Below are 26,035 nucleotides of genomic sequence, written 5' to 3' on the forward strand. Positions count from 1 at the left end.
TCTCATAAAGATAAGAGAGTAAGATTCGAAAACAAAAATTAAATCATGTTTGAGATGAGAAAATGTTTTTCTTGATAGCCAATTTGATTTTCTTTAATTGTTTTAAATAAGAAATAATTAGTTTGATATACCAACAATAACAATATATTCATCAGTATAGTCTATATAGTAAAGTCTATGAAAGTAGAGTTTATTCAAATCTTATCTTTGCTTCAGAGGTTGTTGCTAAGTTTATATTTATTTTGAGATGAATTTATTGATTATGAGGGAAAAAAACATATTTAATAATTCAAATTATATATTTGATCAATATTTTAACTTTATATTTATCGAATTTCATACTAAGCGAGAGTGAGAGAGAGAGCATGCACGTGAGTTTGTTGGACACTAAATAATAAATTTCCCTTTGGGAAACAACAGTTGTATAATAAAAAAAGACTCACTACGTTTGTAACACAAAAAGTTGGAGTTTCAATTAGTAGTTCCTTAGGTTGTCCTTATCTTCTGCAAACTCCATATAGTGATAGTGCTAAAGGTAGTGAGTGTATCTACTTTGACAAAATCCATGTATCTCTTTTCTTTTGCATGTATAGAAAACATAATTATGGCTCTATTACCCCACAGCATACACCAAAAAACAAAAAAAAAGCACCACAAAAATATATATATAGTTGATACTTATTATGATACTCAAAAAGGAAAAACAAAAGTAGAAAGTGCTAGCTTTATATTTCTTACAACATTAGCTAAACTTAGGTCTTAATATAATTCATTTATGTGACACTATTACTATAGTATACTTTTTTGTTCATGTAATTCTTAAATATACATTTAGTTCAAAATAAAAATTCAAAATTTATGCGAATTATATATAAAAAAATGTCTCTTTTCTTTCGCGTTTGATAAGCACTTCATTGTTAGCCAAACTTACTGTTAGTACTCTATATCCAGATATCATAAGTCGGAAGGGATTGATAAGTGATTGATTTATATTTCTTCACATAAGATGGTTCGGGAAAGTGAAGAAAAGGTATGAGGATGCACTAATAGAAGGCGTGAGAGGTTGGTTGTAGCAGGCGTTGGGAGAAGTATGTAGAGATTGGCTGAAAAAGAACGCGAAGGGGGTGGTAATAGATAGGACATGACACAATGTTAGATGAAAGAGAATGTGACCGTATATAAGTAAGGTATGAGGGTCGAGAATTAGAGTAAAAATTTAGTAATTAGCTGAGTGTTATCGCGCTTTGTGTGGGAGGGGAAGGGGGCTAGCTTTCTCCTCTCCTCTTCTCTTTTTAGTAGCATTATTTAGTTATCACATAGTTTCTTATTCTTCAATGTGTATTACGATATCTTTCTTTTAACTCATTTTGCATTTTGCCAGTTTGTGGTCTTATATATTTTTACTACACATATTTTTCTTTTTGATTCGAGGATTTATCGAAAAAAACTTTTTTACCTTACAAATCGGGGTTATGTCTTTTTAATTTTCTTTTATCATTTCTATTTTATCGATACCCTAGCCATAGTATCTTCATCAAGATCAAAAAAACATGAAATAATAAAGCCTAAAATCCTGTTACTTGTGGGAATCTAATGATGTGAGAAAAAAGAACATTGAACTTTGAAGAAGTAAATTAAAGTCACAGATTTTTACCACTATATAGACTTCGACTTTGCGGTGATTTGACAATGATTTTCATTTTTTGGGATTATCTATGCTAGGAGTATTCAAATTTCTAATAAAAAGCCAACACTTTTGCCTTTTGGGATTTGAATGTGCTTCAAAAAATTAACTTTAAGAATGCAATAGTTTTTATTCAATTATGTATTGATCAACCTAAGTTGTTTTAGTGGCGAATCTAGAACTCTTAGAATATAAATTCAGGTAATAACAATCAAGCGCACTACTCATTAATTTGAGAGCTAGCATAATAGTCATCCAATAATATTATATCATATTTAAGAAATATGTAATAGTTACTAGCGATGTCCACTAAGTTGATTGAACTATCGAACAGATCAAAATGAGTAGAGTCAATAAATAAATGAATAATAATCCATCTAAAATTTACTTAGTTGAAATGAGTTAGCACTAACAAACTGGTCATAACTCAACCGTCACAAATTCATATTATGTTTTAATTTCTTTATTATGATTATGTATATCATATTAAATAAAAGAAATATATTATGAGAACATATTTACTAGATTTCTCGTTAGTTAATTTAGAATATATATCAACTTAACTTTTTAATAAACTAAAATATCTTATAATGCAATAAACTAAGCTAATAAATTGTAGTTGAACTATGTGAATTTAAGACGATATAAAATTTAAGTTATATATATATTATTAATAAAAACTTTCACACCGTCAAATTAGTTACGTACTAAAAGAAAACTAGTAATAAAATAAAGTGAAAGAGACCAAATGATTCAAAATATAGTTGCATTTAACCCTTTTACCTCCTATCACCAAACCCCAAGAAGAAAAGGCAAATACTAATAAATACTCCACCAAAATGATTTAGTGATGATATATTACTATCTCTTTCTCCAAGATCGATATGGTGTGATGAATGAATAATAATCTCATCAAACGGCTCATAATTAATTCCTACGAATATTTTTGTTTTCCAATATAGTGTATGATGATGAGATATTCATTGCCCCAATCAAAAATTACTACAATTTATACCTTCTTTGCATTATTGATAGTTGCCATATATGACCTTATACAAAATAAAAATAAATATGTATAAACTCTACTTTAAGCATGCTTTGTGAGTAAATGGACAAGAGGGTCTTTCATCTGCAAGAAATGATGGCAAATATGATGGAGGGACCCTAATGTGGGGGTTATTTTTTTCAAGTTACTTTCTTTAAAATAAAGAGTTCAAAGTTTATTTTAAAGGGTACCGATAATGTAAAAAATACTTATAAATAGTAGTGATATTATGATTTGAATTTTATGAATTTGAGATTTTATGAATATACATTATATAATAAATGATGAATCTCTTTTGTCTTTTTAATTAGCGATTAATTATGAGTATATATTAATGAAATCCTAAATAGTTATAAGAATCCCTTGGATTGAGGAGGTGGAGAAGTAGCCTTGGCAAGTGTGGAAAATGTTAATTTGTTAATTACAAACTTCTTATCTTCAACGTTATTTTGATGAGGTGCACACATATAAGAGAGTATGTATTTCTCCGTTTTATTTTATATGTTATTTTTTATTTTATACTTATATTAAAAAAATTATGTAACTTTATCTGTCTATTTTCTTTTTTCTTTGAACTCAAGTTTTCAATCAATGAAATGAATTATAATTTATTTTGATTAATTAATTTAACAAATGAACATGAATCATATACTTAGCTTTTCTAAGTTGATCAAATGTATATTTTCAAGCTAATTACTTATAAGGATAAAGAAAAAAAGAACTATATAGTAATATTATAAAATGACAAGTATTATGGATCAATTATTTACGGAAAAAAATGACATAAAATGAGACAGACGGAGTAATATATAAAAAGAAGAGCAAACAATAGAAGAAGAAGAAAAAGAGGTAATATGCATGTGATCCAACAGCCTTTATGTTCCCCTCTTAATTCTAACCTATTTTAATTTTCATCTCCTTTTTGACATTCTCTCACTAATTCTACTTTTCTATTTAATCATACAAACTTCTATCTTCCTTTCATCCATCATACCCCCTTTATTTTGTAGGTCCCAAATTATCATATCATGTCAATTACCTAAGTCCAATCATCTTTTTATAAATCTTCTCCTCTATTTTATTTAATTATATATACATGTATAATATTAAAATTATATATACACTCACGCTTATGAGCATGTTGATAGTATATACTACTAGTTCGAAAAAATTCAATGAACTAATTATGTGATGTTGTGAATGAAACACATAAATAAATTATAACATCATTGATGTGCTAAATGTTCTTGTGGTAATTAATTTAGTGTATACATCACATCAAATATTGTACCTTAGGAAGGAAATAGTTCAATATAATTTTCTTGTTGTTTGAATATAAACGAAAATAGCTTTATAAAAATCTATTGTATCCGATCTTTTAAATGTAAATAATATTATTTTTTTAAAAAAATATTGACATAAGACTATTTTTGTTATATAGACACTACTAGAAACTTGAATTACCGAAAAATTTCGTACTAATTTTCATATTTTCTTGTACTGTGATGAGCTACAAATTAAATCAATACAACCTTCCTTTTTCTTTATTCTCTATAGGTAGTTGATTCTTTTTTTTAATTTTTTTTTACAGGAATATACACATAATATTTTGTTCTTTACTTAGAGGGGTCATCGAAAAAGAAAGAAAATAAAAGTAGAATAAAAGAAGAAAAGAAGAAGAAAAAAAGAGAAATGAAAAGACTCAAACAAAAGAAAATGGAGGAAAGACGACCTTTGTTTTCTCTCCTTTTAATGTAACTCCAATAAAGTATAGTATTAAAATTAACTTTCTTTATTTTAGTGTTCAAAAAATAAAAAATAAAAATAAACATCCAAGCCATGCATGCAAATCTACACATTCAAAATTCCTTTTCGACCTATACATTGAGTGGGAAAAAATTCAATTGGAGGAAGTTTTTCTTTTATTTCGTATTCGATATTCATATTGGATCTAGCATAGAGTTAGGGAGTTCATTCGAACCCCCTTCAGAGGGAAAAATATTACTATTTATACATGATTAACATTATTATTTACTTATAATAGTAGATATTGAACCACCTTTGATTAGTTCGTGATTCACTTTTTCAAATTTTAAACTCCTTAATAAAAATCTCAATTTCGCCGCTAATTAGAGCATGATTATTCTAGATTCACACCACATAGAGCCCATTCGGGGGAAAGTGCTCCTTACTAAAAAAAATTTATATGTAGGATACAAGTCAGAAACTTCTTATTAATGAAGGATCAGTCTCATCTGCTACACCGTATTCGGTTGATGGTCTATTGGAGGAAGCTACTACTTTTTATTGGTGATTTTTCACTTAAAGGAGCTTTTGCATGGAGGCCAAACCAAAAAAACACCCTTTGTTATTCTAATCCATCTTCTACTTATATATGCTTTTCTTTTATCTAATCAATTAGATGATTTTTTGCTTAGTGTGACCAAGGAAAAAAAAATTAAAAAGCAACAATATTTGAAACAAAGTTACACCTTTTTCTTTTCTTTCTTTACTACAACTTTTAGTTTTGTTGTGTTCCTTTATAAATGAAAAAAAATTTGATAGGTAATCTTGATTGGTTGGTCATATAGTTGACAAAAGGACTCTTTTCTCCTTCCTCTAAGAAAAAATAAATGGAAGAAACTCAAGTAATCTACTCATTTTCAACCTATACCCTTTAATATTAGGAGACACGTCTGTAAAGCAAATTTTATTTACAATTGATTACCATAATAAAAAGTTTGATCTAAATGTGACATGTAGAAATAATGAATGAAGGTAGTAATTAGGGGAAATGGTCTGAAAATATTTCAATTTTGGTCAAAATTATTGTTACAGTATCAAACTTTGTGAAGGATCTTTTTCTCCTGTACTATTTAATAGTCTATTTTAAAAATATATATGTGTCCGCATGGACACATTATTATTTATAATGATGCAATATTTATGATGTCCACATGGGCAATATATACCTTTTAAATACACTATTAAATAGTGAAGGGAGTAAAAGATTCGTTTCGAAGTTCGATATTGTTACAATAATTTCGATCAAAATTTGAATATATTTTAGATATTTTCTCTAGTAATTAATAAGTTCACTAAAACTATACTCTTGCTCAAATTCATTTAAATATTTGACGATAAATATAAGCTACTCCATCCGTTCAGAAATAATTGTCAGGTATACTAAAAAATAGATGTCCAAGATTAATTGTCAATTTAAACAATCAACAACTAGTTAGCTCATTTTTTTTCAAATTCTACCCTTAATAATTATTCATTTTAACAATTATTGATTTAAAGTTACAAGAAGACTTTAATTTATAAAAGGTTGCTTTTTGCGGTTTTCAATAAAATATCAACCATTCTAAGTACAGTTTTTTAAAAGTCATTAGAGTAGTAGCACGTAAATATTCATACTCTGTATACCAAAAATCCATTCTCTATATAAACTTCATTTGCCTTTAAATGTAAGAGTCATTAGAGTTATTATTATAAATCTTATAATTATTTCTAGAATTATATTAATCAAATTATATATTGTATTTTTTTGAGAAATGTGTATTATGTAAACCTGACAATTATTTTTGGACCGAGGGAGTATGTTATTATAAAAATTCATAAGGGTACATCAAGTTCTACTTTCGAAATCATGAGAAGACTGTCTCATTTTTTGCAAAGGAAGAAAAGCATGGAATCTAAATAATAATAATAATAATGTGGATGCATTAATATAGAGTACATGGACAGAAAAATAGGTAGAGAAAAATGGTTAGAAGAGTGCAGAATAATTTTGTCATATTATTAGAAAGTATAATAAAAGGACAAAACAAATAAAAGAAAAGACAGTCATCAGTGTAGTGTATATTTCTGTAGAAAAAATGACAAAATAAATAAATAAATAGTACCTTCTTCTCCTGCCTTTCCCATTTATTTCAGATGGCCACTTCCTCGTGTGTACTCTTTAATTTCTTTTTTTCTAATTAATTATATTCATTCATATATGTATCTTAAATTATTATTTTATCATTTAATTATACACCCCACCCCCCTCGTGACCTATTTATCTTTTTCTTTACCCACCCCATCTCCAAAATGCTGAGTACCTAAGACAGTCTCATGCATCTTGCAGAAAATACCAACTTTGACTCAACCTTGTTTTACAAATTTCGATTAAACGATAAGTCAAAATTTAATTTATATATATCGATAATCTAATGAAAATTTTTGATAAATAGTCAATCATGTTTTACTTTATCGTAACAAAGTTGTGTTTGGTGAATTTTTAATGGATGGAATGAAATATTTCACCAATGTATCATGTAACATGTTTTAATTATTTATGTTGAATTCATCAAACAGTTAACGTTCACCTTACTATGGGAATATAATGGCATGGAACATATTTGAATTTTCAGTTTAATTAAATTATTAAGTTCACCTTATTATGTGAATATAATATTTTTCTTATAAAATAAATTTATTTAAGGCGTATAAATTATTAAAAAAATTTAACCTAGAAACTCACAAAGACTAGGATCCAAAATTCACAAATTTTATAACTTAGAAAGGTTCCATTACGTTATTTTTAGCTTAGAAAGGTTCCATTACTCATTCCTAGAAAATAAAATTTATTTTTTTTTAAAAAAAATATTTACTTTTTATAAATACATTGAAAAAGATATAACTTTTTTTTTTTAGTTTTCTTAGTTCTGTAAAATTGTCTTTATTTTTGTAAGGATAAAAACTTGGAAAACTTCGTTAATAAAATCTCATTTATAATGTGAAACACTATTTATTTTTGAAATAAATTATTATAAATTTCATCGATAATTTCCTCGCAGCTAACAAATATCTATTGCTAATTTGTCTCTAAATAAAATTAACGATGAATTTTATTATTTAACAACATAATTGTTATCGAAATCATCATTTTAGGTAAATGGTAGGGAATCTTAATAGGGTAGGCTGAAATTTTGAAGAACAAAATACTACTATTACCAAGTGCTTGCTTTGGAAACAGCTTTATTTATTAATCTTGAATATGCAAGAAATTAGTATAATTTAAAAACAATATATATTTAAATAGTAATTATTTTTTGTTTTTTAAAGGAAAAAAAAATGTGGAGTTTCTGAGTGCTGCAGAAAAGGTCCAATAAATAGGACAAAAGAGAGTGTGGGAAGAGACAGAGGTAAGAAGCTTGTAGCTTGTCCTACCTTCAACTCTTTTTGATTCTTTCTATTTCTAAAAATTTAATTTATCAAAAAAGGTGTCATTATTCACATTAATTAACTTAATAAAACTATTTAATTAATTAAGAGTATCTATTCTAGGTTTAAGACACTAGGTGTTTTTATCCTTATTCATTCTCTGTTTTAAACTGTCTCTCCTTGAACTTCTCACTCTCTCACTCTCTCTCCGTCTATTTTTATCCGTTCAATATACTTATTTTAAATTCTTTCAACAATATTTATTCAGTTTATAAAATCAATTAATAGTTCATTACTCTGTGTCTATGTTACTCTTGCTATTAATATTTCAATGTTTAGATAATTCATATTTAATAAGAATAAATTACTGCATCTTTACTCTCTTGTCAAGCCAATAGTGCATGATTATTATTAGACAAAGGGAGCAATATACATTTTGATCTTAATTTGTATACATTCTATGTGACATATAGATATGAATTCAAATGTTTCTCACGAAAACTATCATTTAGGATATCACATGAGACGATGTGTCCTTATACACATTCAAAATAGAAGGATATATATATATATATTAACTGAGATATAATTTATATTTTTGTGGCTAATAATTATAACAATGACCATGGTGGTTTTGAGGATTGTTTGATTTTATTTTTGTAATTATATTATATAGTAAGTGGTCATGTGAGAGAGAGAGGGTACTGAACAAGTGGGGTTGAGTTTTCACTGCAAAAAATATATATGAGATGATATATATATATATAATAGAATAGAATCTTCTTGGTTCCTATCACTATCCCTTACTTCTCCCAAGAATTTTACATATATACCCAAAACTAAAACCAATGTGTTTGCATGTTCTTTACTGATACTATCAATTTAATAAAACTATGTATAAACATTATCTTATAATTTTTATTAGTGGGCTCCCTCTATATGTTCTCTTAGATTTTCCACTTTTCCTTTGTTTTTTTTCTAATCGAATTAATGGATTTTTTTTTTCAATTTCTTCCAATGTTTTTATATTCATGAAAAGTTTAAAATCTATTTTTATTCTAATAATTCAACACCTATAAATAAAAGGAAATTATTTTTACATAGAGAAGATTAAATTTGTATATGTCAAATGTTATTATTTTATTTGTAACTACTTCATAATTATCCAATCAAAGCTTGAAAATGAAAACTATCTATTCTATCATTCTACAATGACATCACAAACACAATAACTTAATTATATGATCATTATTTTCGTACACAACTGAAAAATATGTTAATTGATCATTATAGTGCATGTTTTTTTTTAAAAAAAATTGGCTGATTGATCAACACACCCCTCTACTTCATAATAATGAAATAATTAATACAAAGTAATCATAAACTCATATTATAACTTGCTAGTTATCATAACATTCATTTTGTTTCCTACCTACTTGCTATAAACTTGAAAAAATATAAAATAAACAAGGAAGCTATCATGAGCAATATTATTTTCTAGAACTTGTTAGACGTAATTACGAATTCAATGAAATCTTTATATTTAATTAGAGAGTGTTTTATTTTCAATTGTGATTTTTATGAACAAATGAATAAAAACGTAAATTCAAGAGATAAAAAGAAAGTTAAAAAATTTATGATTGAACTAGTCAACACAAAATTCTGGACATTTATATAATGACTCCCTCCGTTTCCATTTACATAACACTCTTTTCATTTCTAATTAATCTAAAATTGATATCCTTTTCAATTTATATTTTTGATACATTTTTCTTCCTATTTTATTCTTTATAAAATGTTTTGATATAAAAGTTTCCATGATTTATTTCTATATATAAGTCTTATATTCTTATATATAAATTTTGTATCCATACAAACACACATAAACACAACTTTTCTATTCTAACAAGATAAACATAATACTGCATACTTATACACCATCTTCCTCAAATCTCTAATACTATACTGAATATACTATTATTTTATTCAATCAATCATAAAATTATACACATGAAACTAATATTAGTTAGGATATAAGTTTTAAAAATGTGAAAAATAGAAGGTACTTTTGAGATGGTACATCTAGATTGATGCAAAGAGAAAGAGGTGCATGTGAAATATTCCCACATATAAGTATGTAACATGAATAGAGGAATAGAGTGGTGGGAATAAATATAGGAGGATGTGGAAAATTCCAAAAAGCAAGAATCACGAGAATAGCATAATAAAACAAAGTTAAAATAAATAAATAAATAAAAATAATACTATATAACTATAACATCAAAAGTAAAAAAAATAAAAACATAAAATAATAGTAAAAAAACAAGGACCCTGTCTCCATGTCAGCCGCTGAAACAGTGTACAGTTTGCAGTGACTATGGAGTGTGAACTGTAAAAATTTGAACTACTACCTCACAAACATAATATTAATTACTATTAACATAATCTATATTAAGATTAGCTAATAATAAGAATATATTAGTTAAATTTTGTTCCGGAAATATCTATATTTATCAAGTATACCAAACTACCGATAAAGAAAACTAGTTCGATACATTAAAGCTCTCGTTGCATAAAAAATTTGAAGAAAGATTAAATTATTACTATAAAAAAATACTTTTTTTAGCGCTAATTATCACATTTTATAAATATTCTTAGAATTAGAATTAACAAAAAACTATTGGAACTTGATTCTTTTTTTAAAAAAAAATCAAAAGCTGACACTCTTGTTTTACATAAAAAAAATTAATTTTTTTCTTTAATGTGTGTGGTATTTTTTAATATTTTTTTTCTGAAATATATACAAATGTACCGATATTCATAGTTTCTTTTAACTTCATGTCCTATTCGATATCCATGTTGTATATATGGTCAAAATTAGGTCTACACCTCATGTTGTTGACGTGTTTTTAATACACGGACTTGTTCATTGCATAATTCACAAATAAATATATTTTTTTACAATTGAAATAATTAAAATTGTATATATTGCTCATCATAAAAATAGGAATAACCTACTACTTTAGTTGGAAACAACTATCCTGATTATATTTATTTTAATATTTTTCTTAACCTTTTCTCGTCAATAATATTTAGGTCGAGAGTATAAAAATTTTATATTGTTAAGACAGTCAGAGCTAAAATTTTTAACTTATGAATTCTGAATGAAAAATCAGAGTCATTATCCTAAAGTCGTTCTTGATCATATATTTTGATTGATTTCATAGGATACATGTCATATTTTATCACTAATGGAAACTAGAGTACTCCGACCACCTAGGTTAGGACCGAGGACATATGAGAATAAATTACATAATGTTATTTTGCTAAATTTAAATTTGAGAACTCATAATTTTCAACTCGCTCCACTAATAACTGCAGGGGTGGATCGACAGTGTTAAAGAAAAAGACATGTGTGTGTTAGGCCCTAAATTTAAGGGGCCTCATTTTTATAATAATAGGTTATACGTTATTATTTTCTAACAAATATTGAATATTATTTGTAGAAAGATAAACTTTTCATGAAAAATAAGAAATTTGACATATTTACAGCATTATATCTCATGAAAAATAATTTAAAATAAAAATGGTTATACTATCAATTGAAAACTAAAAGAAATCAATTATATAAAGTTATTGACGATTCAAATTTAATGCCCCGTTTAATTTTTGTTTTAGATCACTAATATGCTTGAGCCGTTCCTGATAAGAGCGTCATATACTTGGATATGATAATTTTGCCACTAGCATGCTATAACTTCGGAGAAATTAAAGGGTTATTATGAGAGATCATGACCATGAAATTAAGGAATGCTCGAATTGATTAAGGTTTGTCTACAAAATTAATGATGTGTTTCATGAAAAAAAGTAACGCATAAGATACTATATATTATGTTGTCTTCATGATAATAATGTTGTAAATTAAAAAAGCAAACACTTTTGGATAATTTAGTTTAGCTTCTGAAGGAAGATTACTACTGTTATGATTTTTAAAGAAGTTTTGGATAATTTTTGTACATAAGTTAGTGTGGAGAACAGCCAAAAAGAAATGAAAAAAGTTAATAAGTGATGATTGGCATGGTGAAATAGAGAAATTTTACTTTCTTTTAACAATAATAATTAATCGAGTATCATAGATAGCCATGATCAAAATAATCAGTTGTGGTATCTTATTGAAATAATTAGCCATCATTTTCCCTATGGTTTCACTTTGGGCCATGTTATATATGTCCCTACGTTTTACTGTCAACTCTTACCACTTATAAAAAATGAATCGAACTTTTCTTTCGTTAACGATATTCGATATTGATATTAAAACTCAATTCAAATAATTTCATGTTATAAGGTCGAATCTAAAAATTCGAATAAATCAGTGTTTTACTTTTATAGTCAAACCCCCACCATAAAGGATATATAATGCATGCATATTTATGAATTATGTTCGTATTCTGACAAGAAGTTAAGGTAGAAGGAAGTGACTCTTAATTTGATGTATATAAAAAAATAATCCATAATTAAAAATACTATAGGAGTTATAGCTTTGGTTTTATTAAAAAAATTAAATGTGAAAAAGAAATTCTTGGGCCATTACAAGGAAAGAAAAAGCTATAATGATTTATTTTGCAGCTATTCATGAAAAAACTTTTTAGGCCAATAATTCAAAATGCACCACCTGAGGCATGTCAAAAAGTGAACCAAAAAAAATGGTTAGTTAGGCAAATGGTTCAAAGCTCAAAGAAGCCTAGAAACAGTCTAAAAAGTGAAAATGAAAAAAAATAAAATAAAAAAATATTCCATTAAATAATAAAAGTGAGAAATTTCAAAATAAAAATAATAACAATCGTATGAGCTAATGTTATATTGAAGTTTGGAATATTTACAAGAAGAAGAGAAGCAAATAGAAGAAGAAGAAGTGAAATGTTGTCACTTTGGAACAGGCTTTTTTGAATCATGTCACGTAGTTCGATGGATGCTTTTTTTTTTTTTTTTTTTTAATTTTATTTTTACCATATGATGCTTTTATATATGCCTGCAAAAAAAACAGTAAGATGAGAAGTAGAAAAATTAAAAAATGATTAGATTCGAAATTGGGAAGAGAGTAAGTGTGTGGTGTTGTTGGGTTGGTGCCATAACACAACAAATAGATACATACAAAATGAAGTCACTCGTTAGACGTGAAGTTAAAATAGACCACTCTTCTTCTTCTACTTCTATTTCTTTCTAGTTTTCATATGATTCTAGTTGGTTTCTAAATTATAAACTATCTAACAGAATGACCAAATTGCCCTTCTTAGTTTATAATTGTTAAATACGACAAACAAAAACAATAATATATTCGATCTGATTTCACAAGTGAAGTTTGAAGAACGTGAACATTACCTGATTTCATAAGTGAAGTTTGAAGAAGATGGACATATCCACTATGATTCCACAAGTGAAGTTTGAAAAAGATAGACATATCCAGTCTAATTTCACAGATAAAGTTTGAAGGTGGACATATACACGATTTATAACCCTTAGAAAAATTGTTTCTGATAAACTTGATATAACCGTTCATAGTTTATATATACCTTAGTTAAGAACTTAATAACTCCCATCATAAAATTTACTTTTTTAAGAGAGACATGATTGAACATAACGATCCATAAATTTTGTAATTAAATAATTTAGTCGTTGATAATTCAATATAATAATCGATTACAATATATTAGCTATGAATAATATATTGATGATTTAGTAGCTAATTTATCTAAAGGAGTTTGAGGGGTTTATTAACTTTGATAACAAAGTTTTTCTACAAACGATTAAAACAACAATGTTCCAAATTTTCTACCTAAACATAACATCATATGGGAAATATAGCCAAAAAGAACATATGAGTACCAAATATTATCCAATACTAGTTTTAGAAAGTTGGTCAAAACTTCTAAAAGAAGATGAGGAAAATTCACACTCAGTAATTTTTGTAGTAGTACTTACCAAAACATATTATAATTATTAATTATACATCCCAATTAATAATACTTCTGACCAAACTTACTGGATTGACCAAATAAAAAAGAAAAACTTTCCTAGAATCGTTTCTTTTTAGAACTTTTAGCTATGCTATTTTCTTTGATATATATGTCACACGTCAAAAAAGTTGAAGTCGTAGCTAGTCAAAGGTTGGTAAAAATAGAGAAAATGATGAAACTTAGCTTAGTTTGGAACTGTAGTAGTAACACTAATATTATTATTTCTTACAGAAGTAGCAGTTACAAGAGAGATTTTGATTTTATTTTACCCTCAAAAAATAAAATTGATGGCACCGTCATTTTCATTATTTATATAGAAGTTGTTTGAATTTTCACTAAAATTTTATAAATATTATATGTATATAAAACATATTAATTTTAATTTTATTTATACAATATAATTTTCTGTTGAATAAAGTCCCGATGAATTCTTGGCTCCGCCTCTAAACTACGCACCTTCGTATGCATGATTATGGATTTTTTTCAATTTGGTCATGATTATGAGTAAAGTGATTAATTTACTGTGTTATAAACTTTTTTCCGTTTTAAATACACACCTTCGTATGCATGATTATGTTTTTTTCTTTTTCTGTATAATTTTGTCACAGTGTATGCATGATTATGGATTTTGTTCAATTTGGCCATGATTATGAGTGAAGTGATTAATTTAATTACTGTGTTATAGTTTTTCCGTTTTAAATACACACCTTTGGATGCACATTATGTTTTTTCATTTTTGTATAATTTGGTCGATATTAAGAGTAAAATCATTAATTTAGTGTGTTATAATTTTTTTCGTTTCAAAATAAGTAGTGTTTTAGAATTTCAAGAAAGGAATTATATCTTATTCTTTTAGACTTTACGCGAACGCATAATTTCTAAAGAGACGTATTTAAACTATAATACATTACTTATTTTAAAATGATAAACTTTATTTAGTTACAGTAGTGTGCATGAGAGGATTAAAAGTTTACGTCTAATATAAAAACACCACTTATTTTAAAACGGAAACGAATTTTATAATATTGTAGTAGTGTGCGTGAGAGGATGAAAGTCAGTAGAAAGAGAAGAAAAAGAAATGTCACGGGTTTGTCTTGAAAGGCCCTTATTTCACAGTCCTAGACATACAGACACTTATTCTCTCTCACTACATAACCGAGGTCTCTTTTCCCTTTACTATAATATTCTAAAAAAAATAATATATATTTACTCATTTTTATAAAAATAAAAACGTCTTTACCCTATCCCCCAACCCCCACCCCCACCTCAAAATAACCTCCTTATTATTACCTCCCTCATTCTCACATCTTGTTAACATTTTTTCTTGTCATCTTCTATATTCAAGAATTTGCACCTTTTCTTTGTTTCAAATGGCTTTAATGCTAGATAATTGTGAAGGCATATTACTTTCATTAGACTCACATAAATCAGTTCCAGCTCCATTTTTAACAAAAACATATCAACTTGTTGATGACCCTTCTACTGACCATATTGTTTCTTGGGGTGAAGATGATTCTACTTTTGTTGTTTGGCGTCCACCTGAATTTGCTCGTGATTTACTCCCTAATTACTTCAAACACAACAATTTCTCTAGCTTCGTACGTCAACTCAATACTTATGTAAGTATTTTTCATTTTAAACATTTTTCGTCTTTTGGTTTAGTTATAGTACTGATTATATATAAAAAATACAATTCTTGATCTATTAGGGTTTCAGAAAAATCGTACCGGATCGATGGGAGTTCGCTAATGAGTTTTTCAAGAGAGGCGAAAAGCATTTATTATGCGAAATCCATCGGAGAAAAACAGCTCAGCCAGTACAAAGTATGTCAATGAATCATCCCCATTCATATCATACGGGTTCGGGTTTTTTCCCAAATTACCCGAGTAATTATAACCCGCGGCTAAGTGTTTCTCCACCTGATTCGGATGATCAATTATATCAACAACAAAATATCAATTGGTGTGATTCGCCTTGTTCCAACAACAATAATGCGAGCAACAACAACACCAATACAGTAACGGCGTTGTCGGAGGACAACGACCGGTTACGTAGAAGCAACAATATGTTAATGTCGGAACTTGCACACATGAGGAAACTTTATAACGACATTATTTATTTCGTTCAAAATCATGTCAAACCTGTTACACCTAGCAGTTCGTACAATACTTGTTCACCATTACCTGCTTCAGCTACACCTATAGTCCAGAAGAATATGAATATTCATCATCATCAGTTTGGGTATCAACAAATTACAAACCCTAAAAATATTGTCATCTCAAACATTAACACCAACAACATCGTATCACCAAGCAAGACATCACAAAGCAGTAGCGTGACGATACTTGATGAAGGTAATGGTGGTGATAATACAAGTACAAAATTATTCGGTGTTCCTCTTATGTCCAAGAAAAGAGTGCATCCTGAATATTCATCTTCATTTTATTCTACTACGAATATGGTGGAGAAAAATAAGGCAAGATTAATGGTATTGGAAAAAAATGATCTAGGGTTAAATCTCATGCCTCCTTCTTCATCTTAGACTTTATTTTTTTACTATTATGATTCACCCACACTACCTTATTAAAGTTCAAGTTTTTGTTTCATCATGAAATGTTGTACTTGTGAGTTTTTTTTTTTTTTTTTTGGTCTCTGTGTAAATATAACTTATTTAACCATGAATGCAGGTGGGTTAATTTTTGTTATAATTGGAAAAAAAAAGTAATTATTATTTTTTTTTTTAGATGTCACTTATTTTTATGTGTGTTCTAATTCTTCTTCTCCTTTATTTCTGGTTTTGATTTATCTGAAAAAAATTTCAGTTGCATTTATTAATGCACACGAGAGAGAAAGTTATTATAAGGTTAGCTCTGAAATATGCTTTCTTCTTTTTCAGTTCAACTTATGTAAAAAGCTTATAATAACGTTCAGTCCATTGACAATTTTTTTTTTCTCTCTGGGGCTTTCTCTCTGATCAATACATTAATGAATTCTACGTACAAATATAAACGATTATTTTTAAGTAAAATTTTGAAATTAAGAAAAAAGAGAGAGACGATTAAGTATATTTGAATCGAGAGTTTATCAGAAATAAGTATTTTTTTAATCTTTGTCATGTTAGTGTAGGTTTGTTAGATAAGACTGTGTATACATCATCATTTGAAAATTGGAAATACATGATTAATTATTTCAAAAAAATAAATTTATTCGGTGAATATTGATGAATTAGCACTAAGGATTGTGTAATTATTGAGGTAATTATTATTATTATCATTATAAGTAAGATAGTTAAACTATGATCATAATTATTATTATGATTTATGGCTTCTATCTGATTATTAAGAATATTGTGGAGCATCTCAATTTCTCGTTTACTGAACTTGCACGGTCAGACACAAAAAAGTGAGTAAAAAAAACACAGAGATGTGAACAAAATCATGTACAGAACCTAGCAAAAAAGATTAAAATAAATAAATAAAATATTTAAAAAAATGTTTACTTATTCGATGATGATGAAATTATTTCTTTTTATATAAAAAAAAAAGTCTGGAAAATGTTTTTTTTTTTTTTTTTTGTTTGATACGTTTCTATCAAGGCTTCTATACTTCTTCTGAAGAAAAAAAAAACCTATGTCTTTTCCTACTTTAAGCATCTAATTTTGTTGTGTTTGAATGTGTCCACTTCTTCTTCTAACTTCTTTTATCATTAGTCATTCTTTGGATTTTTGCCTAAGGGAAAGGGAAAATGAAAGGGGAAGATAGGTTTTTTTTTTCTTTTTGCATTTGACTGGTGGTTAAGAAAACCAAATATCTTTCTTTTCTATGCCTACTTTACTTGTTCCTTTGTGTAACAATCATATACCAAGTAAAGTTTGTTTTTGCTTTTCTACACTACTCTCAATTTCCCCCTTTTTTCACTATTCTTTTTTCTCCTAACAAATTAATGTAAATTCAAAGATTTGAATAAGTATAATCTTATTAGCTTATCAAACGCTATCAGTAAAAGCAGAGTCAAGATTAGAAGTTGACACTAGTTTAATTTAAGCAAAAGCTAACGTACTAGTATCGAGATATGATTAAATGTATAGATAAAAGTGTGATTTTTTTTAGATGAGATGACCATCTATATACTTTATCATTGAATTCATGCAAACCTTAATATTGTAACTCTAAACATGATTACTTATGTAAGGCATATCCCACTAGTGATATTGTCTGTTTTAATTCAATCTCTACATGGTTATAAAACTTATTATTATGGTCTAGGACTTGTTTTGTTATATACTCCACACTTGATATTATTATATTTTATTATATGTATACTTGCTTTTGCAATTTATTTATTTATTTGTATAGTTCGAATCGAAAGTAACGAATTCGTAGATCTACCTCAAGATAAATTCATTATTTGAAAGCTAAATGTAAAGCAAGAAGAAGAAGAAGATGTAGAAAAAAAAGAGGTTTCTCAAATCTTGTATAACAAAAAAGTGGCAGGGAAGTGAGCTGAGAAAATCACTCATGCAATTTATAAATTTGGTCTTATAATAAGAGTGAAAAAAATATATAATAACCCTAAACCTACCTATCTAGTTTGAATGAAGGGTGGGTTCGTTTAGACTTTCCTTGTGTCTTTTTCTATCGAGGAAGTGGCACGTGGTAGGAAGCTGCACGTGTAATACATAGAATTTGTAGAAGAATATATACATACACTTTTAAAAAAAATCATTCGATAATTAATCAGAGTTACTCAGATACTAATAACATATAGATTAGTTACAAGGAAATATATGTATTCATGTAGTTTTGTAGTGTCAATTATTTCACCTTATATCATGTTTGTAATAATATGTGTATTCTCACAAAAATTAGACTCATATTAGTTATATAAAATTTCTAAAGTACAAATCAAAACATTATATTGATTCTATACATGAGTAATTTATTTCAAAATCAACTATTCAAATATAATATTACTGAATGAACGTCTATATAACTCATCTTCAAATCAGCTACTAACAACGATTGGTCGAAAGAAAAAGAAAAAAGAATTAAAGATGGTGGAATGGGAATATTTGGGTCTATAGAAAAAAGTAAAATACGGATCATCCGGTTTAAAGATACTTTAATCGATTGTTGGTGTGTTGCTTAACAGCCGTATTGGACCATGACACGATTTTTGAAATTAGTGAAAAGCAAAAAAAAAAAAAAAAGTTTTGAATTTTTTTTTTTAATAAATATTTGCATTTTATTATTAATAAAGTGAATGTAAAGATTGGAATTATCTATGTCGAGTCTTTTTAGTGTACACTTTATTGACATTTTCCTTCGAAAATACTACCTTTATTGACGATTTAATAAACTTTGAATATATAGTACTTGTACTAAGTACTACTAATTAAATTACATGTATATATTGTAAAGTTTTTAGAAGAATCTTTTTTTCTCTACTTTAAACGAGTAGAAGGTTTGAAACTTTTTCTATTTCTACAATTTTCGAAACGTGCAATCATGGAGGAACTAATTGTTTCCTAGATAATTGTAAATGCTAATTAATTAATTAACATTATAATTATTACTACTTTGAAGACAATGTAATATAAATTCCAAAAAAAAAAACACTGGCCCTATTAGAAGAATCCATGTTGATTTCATTTGTGATTTTAGTGTCTTAATCAGTTATAAACCAATTGATTGCTTTTATTTGACTTTTCCAAATTATGGGGAGGCATGTTTTTGAATACTTATTTGACTAATAATAGAGTGAGGATTAATCCAAAACACAATTAATAGTGCACCTTCCAAGGAGCAATGTCTCTAGTGCCATTTTTAGTCAAAACTTCAAATTCTCTTATACATGTGTGATAATTGATCATTGTGTTTTACACATGTTAAATTTCTTCAAAATTCATCAAGATAGTTTTTATGCATGTATAGTTTCATAATAGTAACTAGTATATCCTTAAAGTCATCCAATTAAAGAAATAATATATAGAAGAAATATATCAAATTAAAGAAATAATATTTAATTTAGAAGTCCACTACAATATCCTTGATTTCAAACTTATAAAAGTGAAATTGAAGGACAATGTTAATGTTGAAACTTATAAAAGTAGCCATTCAAAATATAAAAAGGATGAAAATTGTTCATTTTTTAATACTTGAAGGATATTTCTGCTAAGAATGATACGTTAAGGAGATAGTTGAAGTTTGAAGTATAGTTTAAGGATTTTTCTAACCAAAAACTGTATTTATCTATTTTAACATGTTTTAACTAATTGTTATGTTATTTTCATACTAAAAGTGATTAAATGGTAGGTAAATGTTGATTAGTGCCTAGTGGTCTAAAAAGTGGTACATATCCATTTGAACTGTTTATGGGCTTCTTGGGCCGAACTGTTAGGGGGGGAATTGCAATGTTAATGGGCCTAGCTGTTATAGAGAATTGCAATGTTTATGGGCTTGTTTGGGCCAAACTTGCTTAGCCCAAATATTAATAGACCCTGAAGTAACCAACGTTCTTCAAACAATTTCAAACTCGCGCAAAAACTCAACTGTTCCGGCAGTCAACAATACAGTGAGTGCTTCTTGCAAAACCTACCAAATGACGGAGCCGGAATTGGTAATCGTCTCATCGCCGACTGACGCCGGTATTGGCTGTTGGGACCTCCATACCGGCGCCGAGCATCTCCGATATCGAACTTGCTCTTCACCTTCTCACGGCCTCACCTGTGTCGGCGGCCGCTTTCTGGCCTCCTCTCAACTCCGTGAAACTAAATCTTCCTCTGGATCTATCCTGTACTGGTCATGGAACAAGGTAAATAACAAAAATTTCACTCGTATTACGTGTAGCTTTGTTAATTCACATTTTTGTAGAATGTAGTTAAGCTGTTTGATTAATTGCCTATTAGAAAGCTTAGTTTTGTTAGAACTGTTATGTATATCTATAGTGCTGCAATTATTGATATTTTTATTAATTACATTTGTGTAGCCTCAAGTGGAAGTTAAAAGCTTCCCAGCCGAACCTATAAATCCACTTGTTTCCAATAGTGAGGGAACTTATATAGCCGGAGGAGGTGCATCCGGCGAAATTTACTTGTGGCAGGTTTATACCAAGTCAATCTGTCTTCTAGTAATCCAACTCGTTGTGTCTAGCAATCCGATTAAATGTTCTATGTTTTATTTTTATTTATAGGTTGCGACTGGGAAACTGCTAAAGAAGTGGCATGCTCACTATAGGGCGGTTACTTGCTTGTTATTCAATGATGATCAATCACTTCTGATTTCTGGTTCAGAGGATGGATCTGTTCGAGTTTGGTCTCTTATAATGTATTATTTTCTTCATATGTCTTGTCTAGCTTATGTTTGATGATCTGAGGTCTAATATCCTTTAATTGATTGACATTAGGGTATTTGATGACTTGTTGAGAGGTAAAGCAAGACAACCTTATGAGTTTAGTTTCTCTGAGCATTCTTTGAAGGTGACTGATGTTGTGATTGGGTACGGCGGAGCTAATGCAATTATTGTATCTGCTTCAGAAGATAGAACTTGCAAGGTTTGCCTTGTATTTTATGGCTAAGTAATTGTTCGTGCTTTTTGGTAAACTTGTTGAACAAACTGTTAATGAACTTGACCGCTATGTTTGTCGTTAATCATAAAGAATGATGTCAAGTGACTCTATGACAATTCGTTCATTCTTCTAATGGATTCAAACTGTTGTTTGCTCAATGTTGTAGTGATTGTCAATAAATAATTAGTGATGCAAGTTATATCTTTGCCTGGTCCTCAATATTCTTAGTTGTCCATTTTTCTTAGGTTTGGAGTCTTTCTAGAGGAAAATTGTTGAGAAGCATTGTGTTTCCATCAATAATTGACGCAATTGCATTAGACCCCGGAGAAGATGTCTTCTATGCTGGTGGTAGAGATGGGAAAATATACATAGCTGCACTAAATGCTGTTGCAGACCCCAACAATAATTATGGATTGCACATTCTTGGGTTTCTCTCTGAGCAAAGGTTTGCAATATCTATGATTTGTTATATAAATAGTTGTGTGCTCGCACTAATGAGAACATTTGCATTTTGTAAACCCTTATACTTTTTCCTTTTTGTTTTATATTTAAAATGTTTGGAAAAGCTTCTCTGTGACTTCTTATGTTTCATTAGTACCTCTATATGGTTCTTTCTGTCCTGTGGAGTACATGAAATCATTATATGGGTCGGCTTAATTTTTGTTGGCATCACCTGTAGCTTCATGTTGAAAGTGTCAAGCATGAAAGGTTGTTGCTTGGAATCTCCATATTATTCTTCAATGTTGTAACTCAAGAGTCATTTAGTAGGAATCTAATAGGTAGGCATGTAGTATGGAGTTTACGTTCTGGCTATTGCATGGTTGAAATTGTGACTAGGGCATTACTCTCAATATGTTGGGAGTTAAAATAGTTTCATGATGTCCTTTATGGACTGTGGCTAAATATTCCCTGAAACTTTTCATCTGTATGAGGACATGCCTGTATGAACTTCTGTGGCACGAGTTACCTTATTTCCTGCAGATACATGCTATTTTTTGTCTCCCCTACCTTATCTGTTATCTATTTTCCTTGAATAATTTTTTAATGATTCATGAAACAGCAAGGCTATTACATGCTTAGCATTAAGTACGGACGGCAGCTTGCTAATTTCTGGATCAGAGGATGGCATGGTTCGAGTGTGGAACACCAAAAACCATAACATCACCCGAATTTTTAGGCATGCTAAAGGTACAGTTGATATTCTGAGTACTTCTTCAAATGACTCGTTGCTACCATACTAATACAGTTTGCTTCTTGAAATTCTTGAAACATTGTTAGTCGTGCATAAGAAATCTGTTTGTTAAATGTAAGGTTTGTTTATTTGCATTACTTCTAAAAGTTCAAGGTTTGTCTATAAGTGATTCCATAGTGGTAGGGTAGATTGCTATCCAAAGCATCGTTAAGAGTTCTGTCATCTACGGTTGTGGACTTGAAAAGATAAATCACTTAATGTCTCCAGCGGACGATTAAGGCTTGAAAAACGGTGTCTTCCCTCTTGAAATCATCCTAATGTCTTGCAACAGTTAATAAGTGCAGAAAAGGATAAGGCTAAAGCTATTTCGACTAGGACACTAGGTAGTGTCGGCATATGATAAATCTGATGTTTCTGTGAGCATTATGATTCATTTCATGGTCACCTATTTATATCGAGTTTCGACCTCTTCTATTTTCTTTTTTCCAAGTAATGAAACATCTTCTCTTTGTGTTAACTTTTTACAGGTACAATTAACAATGTTGTAGTTGTTAGACAATCATCTCTTATGAGCAACAGAGGAACCATGAATTCCCAAATGCCTTCTGTTAAGAGACACGGGGTATCATTACCTCCACCATTGGAAAAATGTGCTAACTCAGCTGATGAAAATGACTATAAGGCAGTAATTGGCCCCCGGATCGATCCTGATAGATGTGTTGAAGCTTCATATATCAGTATTCAGTCCCTAAGTAATCAAATCTTAGAACTTCAGGTTAGATTTTCTTTGGCTATTAATCTGTTGTGTGTTTTTGTTCCTTCAAATCCCTCTCACTATAATTGTGTTTGACATTCTCAAATGCCTTTGCTTATAAATTTGACATTTACAGCTGTAAATTCTTATTCACTGCTTCCCAATTTGATGGTCTTAGTTTGACTTGGCATGACTATTTATGAGAAGAAAGGAAAATTGGTAGATCTTTTAAGTAGTAGAGTAAAATTGGTAAGGTCTTTTTTGTATTATAGATGTGTCGAACATCTTATTGGAATTAGACCCAATTTTGGGACGGTAGAAAAGGACCAAAAGGCTCTTTTCTGGGGAAGAGGGAGTACTTTACTTCGTCATGTCTTTCTGATGGGGAATAGATATTTCAATATGATTTAGCTTTATGTCAATAGACACCAAACTCTATACAACTTTTCTTTACTTCTTTATTTATCCTTTATGATCAGTTGATATGATTCGGGATGCATGCAAAATAATTGATTAATGAAGATCACTGGATAGGAATTCCAACCGTAATTGCAGAACAAAAAGATCTCTGGCAACAATTTGGGTGAAACCAATGTTTATAAATCTCAAAGTATGCAAAAACTTCTCTAAAAATGAGCTCTAATTGCATTTATACATAACAAGAAAACTCAATAGGACATATTGTCCCTAAAATCTCTATTGAGTTTCGAGGCATCAGAAGTCAGAACTCAGATCAATGATCTGGATGCTCCAGCAAACAGCCTCTACTCTATTACTCCCACATCAATGACTCGAAATCAGATAACTGATCTAGAGCCTATCCTTTGTCAACCTCCGATCAACCACTTTATTTGGAAACAGATCATTTATGTCTTAACCAATTTAGTCGCTCTGCAGAAATAATGTCGGGAACTCTTCATGTGCTGCACTGCTTTATTTTGTTTTCATTGAAGAATGTTTTAGCCACTAGGAAATGTCTATAATTGACGTGTATCATTTGAAAATTTTGTGTTCTATATATTTAGTTTTGTATTGTACTTGACAACAGTTTGGTCTCACCCTCAATTGCTGCTTTAAAAGCTAATCCCATTGCAATAGATAATGTCGTACAATTGCCTGAAGAAGTTATCACCTATATCAATTAACAGCTAGTTTTTCCTGCATACAGAGACAAGGTTCTGCTGCTGCTGAAATGGAGATCGAAAGGCTAAAGCTCGACCGCAGCAGGTCCATGCAAATGATTCAGCAGTGGGAAACAAAGTTTCAAAGTCTACATCAGTTTTGTGTAACCGAGCTATTGGATGGGGAAAAAGCTGGAAATGCTCAGGGACACAGTCTTATAACATATACTTCTAAAACACGTTGAGCGGAACGACGAAAGGGTAAAGCTAGATTTGAAACTTCCGCCTACATGATGGTGTATGTGAGGGTGCTCACCAAGTTAGCTAGCTCTCAACCCCGGCCTATGACATACCAATTCCTAGCTGCAGCAGTTCAAATTATTTACACATAATGATTCAGCTGCGATCAGTTTCAACAATATTGATGAAATTTGATTATTACGTGTACTAGAAGTTCGCCATGAAGAAACAGATTTAAACTATTGCTGAACAATTGGATTCAGTTGATTCTGCGAACAAATAGATTACGTTTTACGTTTGATTATGTATCTTACTGTAAGATCTTGAACTATTTTACTAGCTGCTATGAGATATAATCTTATTGTTTGTCAAAGATTTCTTTTGCTCTCTTTTACATGCTAGAGAATTCAAAGTGTGAAAGGTTCTTTCATATTTTAAAGATGACCTTTGCAACAAACAAAAGTGACAACAATGATAAGCCAATAGCAGTAATTTTTGAAAATCCAATATCTTGAATAGATGGGAAAAGTTGGGATGAGACAAATTGAAATTGCAAGAACAAAAGAGTTGAAAGGATTGGCTTAGTGGTCCCCTTCTGATAAACCTCAAGGACACTCAACTCTAGCAAGATAAAATCATTTTCATTATCACACTGTTGCTCAATTATGTGAAAACAAACAAGAGAGTGAAATCTTATGATTAATGAGCGTTCAATCTTATTGTAATCAACCCCTCTTGTCCTACTATTACATTCCTCACAATTATCGGAACATCTCGTTATGTACAGATTCAGAATTTAAATTTGATGTTGGTGAGTTTCCACATCAATAGTGACGGAAGATTTAGAATTTGAAGTTTGTGAGTTTCCACATCAATAGTGATAGAACCAACATTATCACTAAGTTATTGAATCCACTTGACTCGCCCCTGCACATCAACCTCAAGTTAATTGATCGTAACGTACTATAATGTTAACTAGATTTACATTTAAATATCTATAAATATTTAGATATATATACGAAGGATAAAAGTTATTGAATTCACGTAAATTATAATACGCTGCATGAATGTAAAGGGAAATGGAAAAGCACGTGCATGGATCTAAAATAGAAATGAAAAGCTACAAGTTTTGGCTCAAATATTTTCCATACAGAGAAAACAATGTAATTGATGACATGTTCAAAGCCTGCACCCTCAGCTACAAACA

The 26,035-nt window shown here is 29.2% G+C and overlaps 2 protein-coding genes across 2 annotated transcripts; both read left to right on the top strand.

Annotated features, from left to right (window-relative positions):
* The first annotated feature begins 14,981 nt into the window (after positions 1-14,981).
* Positions 14,982-16,830, top strand: LOC101250985 (heat stress transcription factor B-4). The gene is made up of 2 exons (XM_004238096.5): positions 14,982-15,573; positions 15,663-16,830. The coding sequence occupies exons 1-2, from the start codon at positions 15,325-15,327 to the stop codon at positions 16,494-16,496; spliced, it is 1,083 nt and encodes a 360-aa protein (XP_004238144.2). The 5' UTR covers positions 14,982-15,324; the 3' UTR covers positions 16,497-16,830.
* A 3,631-nt stretch (positions 16,831-20,461) lies between these two features.
* Positions 20,462-25,201, top strand: LOC101251281 (protein ROOT INITIATION DEFECTIVE 3). The gene is made up of 8 exons (XM_004238097.5): positions 20,462-20,767; positions 20,942-21,055; positions 21,146-21,279; positions 21,359-21,506; positions 21,767-21,966; positions 22,582-22,709; positions 23,241-23,488; positions 24,636-25,201. Exons 1-8 carry the CDS (start codon positions 20,555-20,557, stop codon positions 24,831-24,833), a joined length of 1,383 nt encoding a protein of 460 aa, XP_004238145.2. The 5' UTR covers positions 20,462-20,554; the 3' UTR covers positions 24,834-25,201.
* The last annotated feature ends 834 nt before the right edge of the window (positions 25,202-26,035 follow it).

Source organism: Solanum lycopersicum, chromosome 4, assembly GCF_036512215.1.
Source record: "Solanum lycopersicum chromosome 4, SLM_r2.1".
NCBI classification, from domain to species: Eukaryota; Viridiplantae; Streptophyta; class Magnoliopsida; order Solanales; family Solanaceae; genus Solanum; species Solanum lycopersicum.

Bases quoted from the DNA above. Each gene is read 5' to 3' on its own strand.
- LOC101251281 (XM_004238097.5), top strand. From the start codon at position 20,555: ATGACGGAGCCGGAATTGGTAATCGTCTCATCGCCGACTGACGCCGGT. The intron at 21,056-21,145 runs GTTTATACCAAG...TTTTATTTATAG, and splicing joins GCGAAATTTACTTGTGGCAG to GTTGCGACTGGGAAACTGCT. The intron at 22,710-23,240 runs GTACAGTTGATA...AACTTTTTACAG, and splicing joins AATTTTTAGGCATGCTAAAG to GTACAATTAACAATGTTGTA.
- LOC101250985 (XM_004238096.5), top strand. From the start codon at position 15,325: ATGGCTTTAATGCTAGATAATTGTGAAGGCATATTACTTTCATTAGAC. The intron at 15,574-15,662 runs GTAAGTATTTTT...TTGATCTATTAG, and splicing joins TACGTCAACTCAATACTTAT to GGTTTCAGAAAAATCGTACC.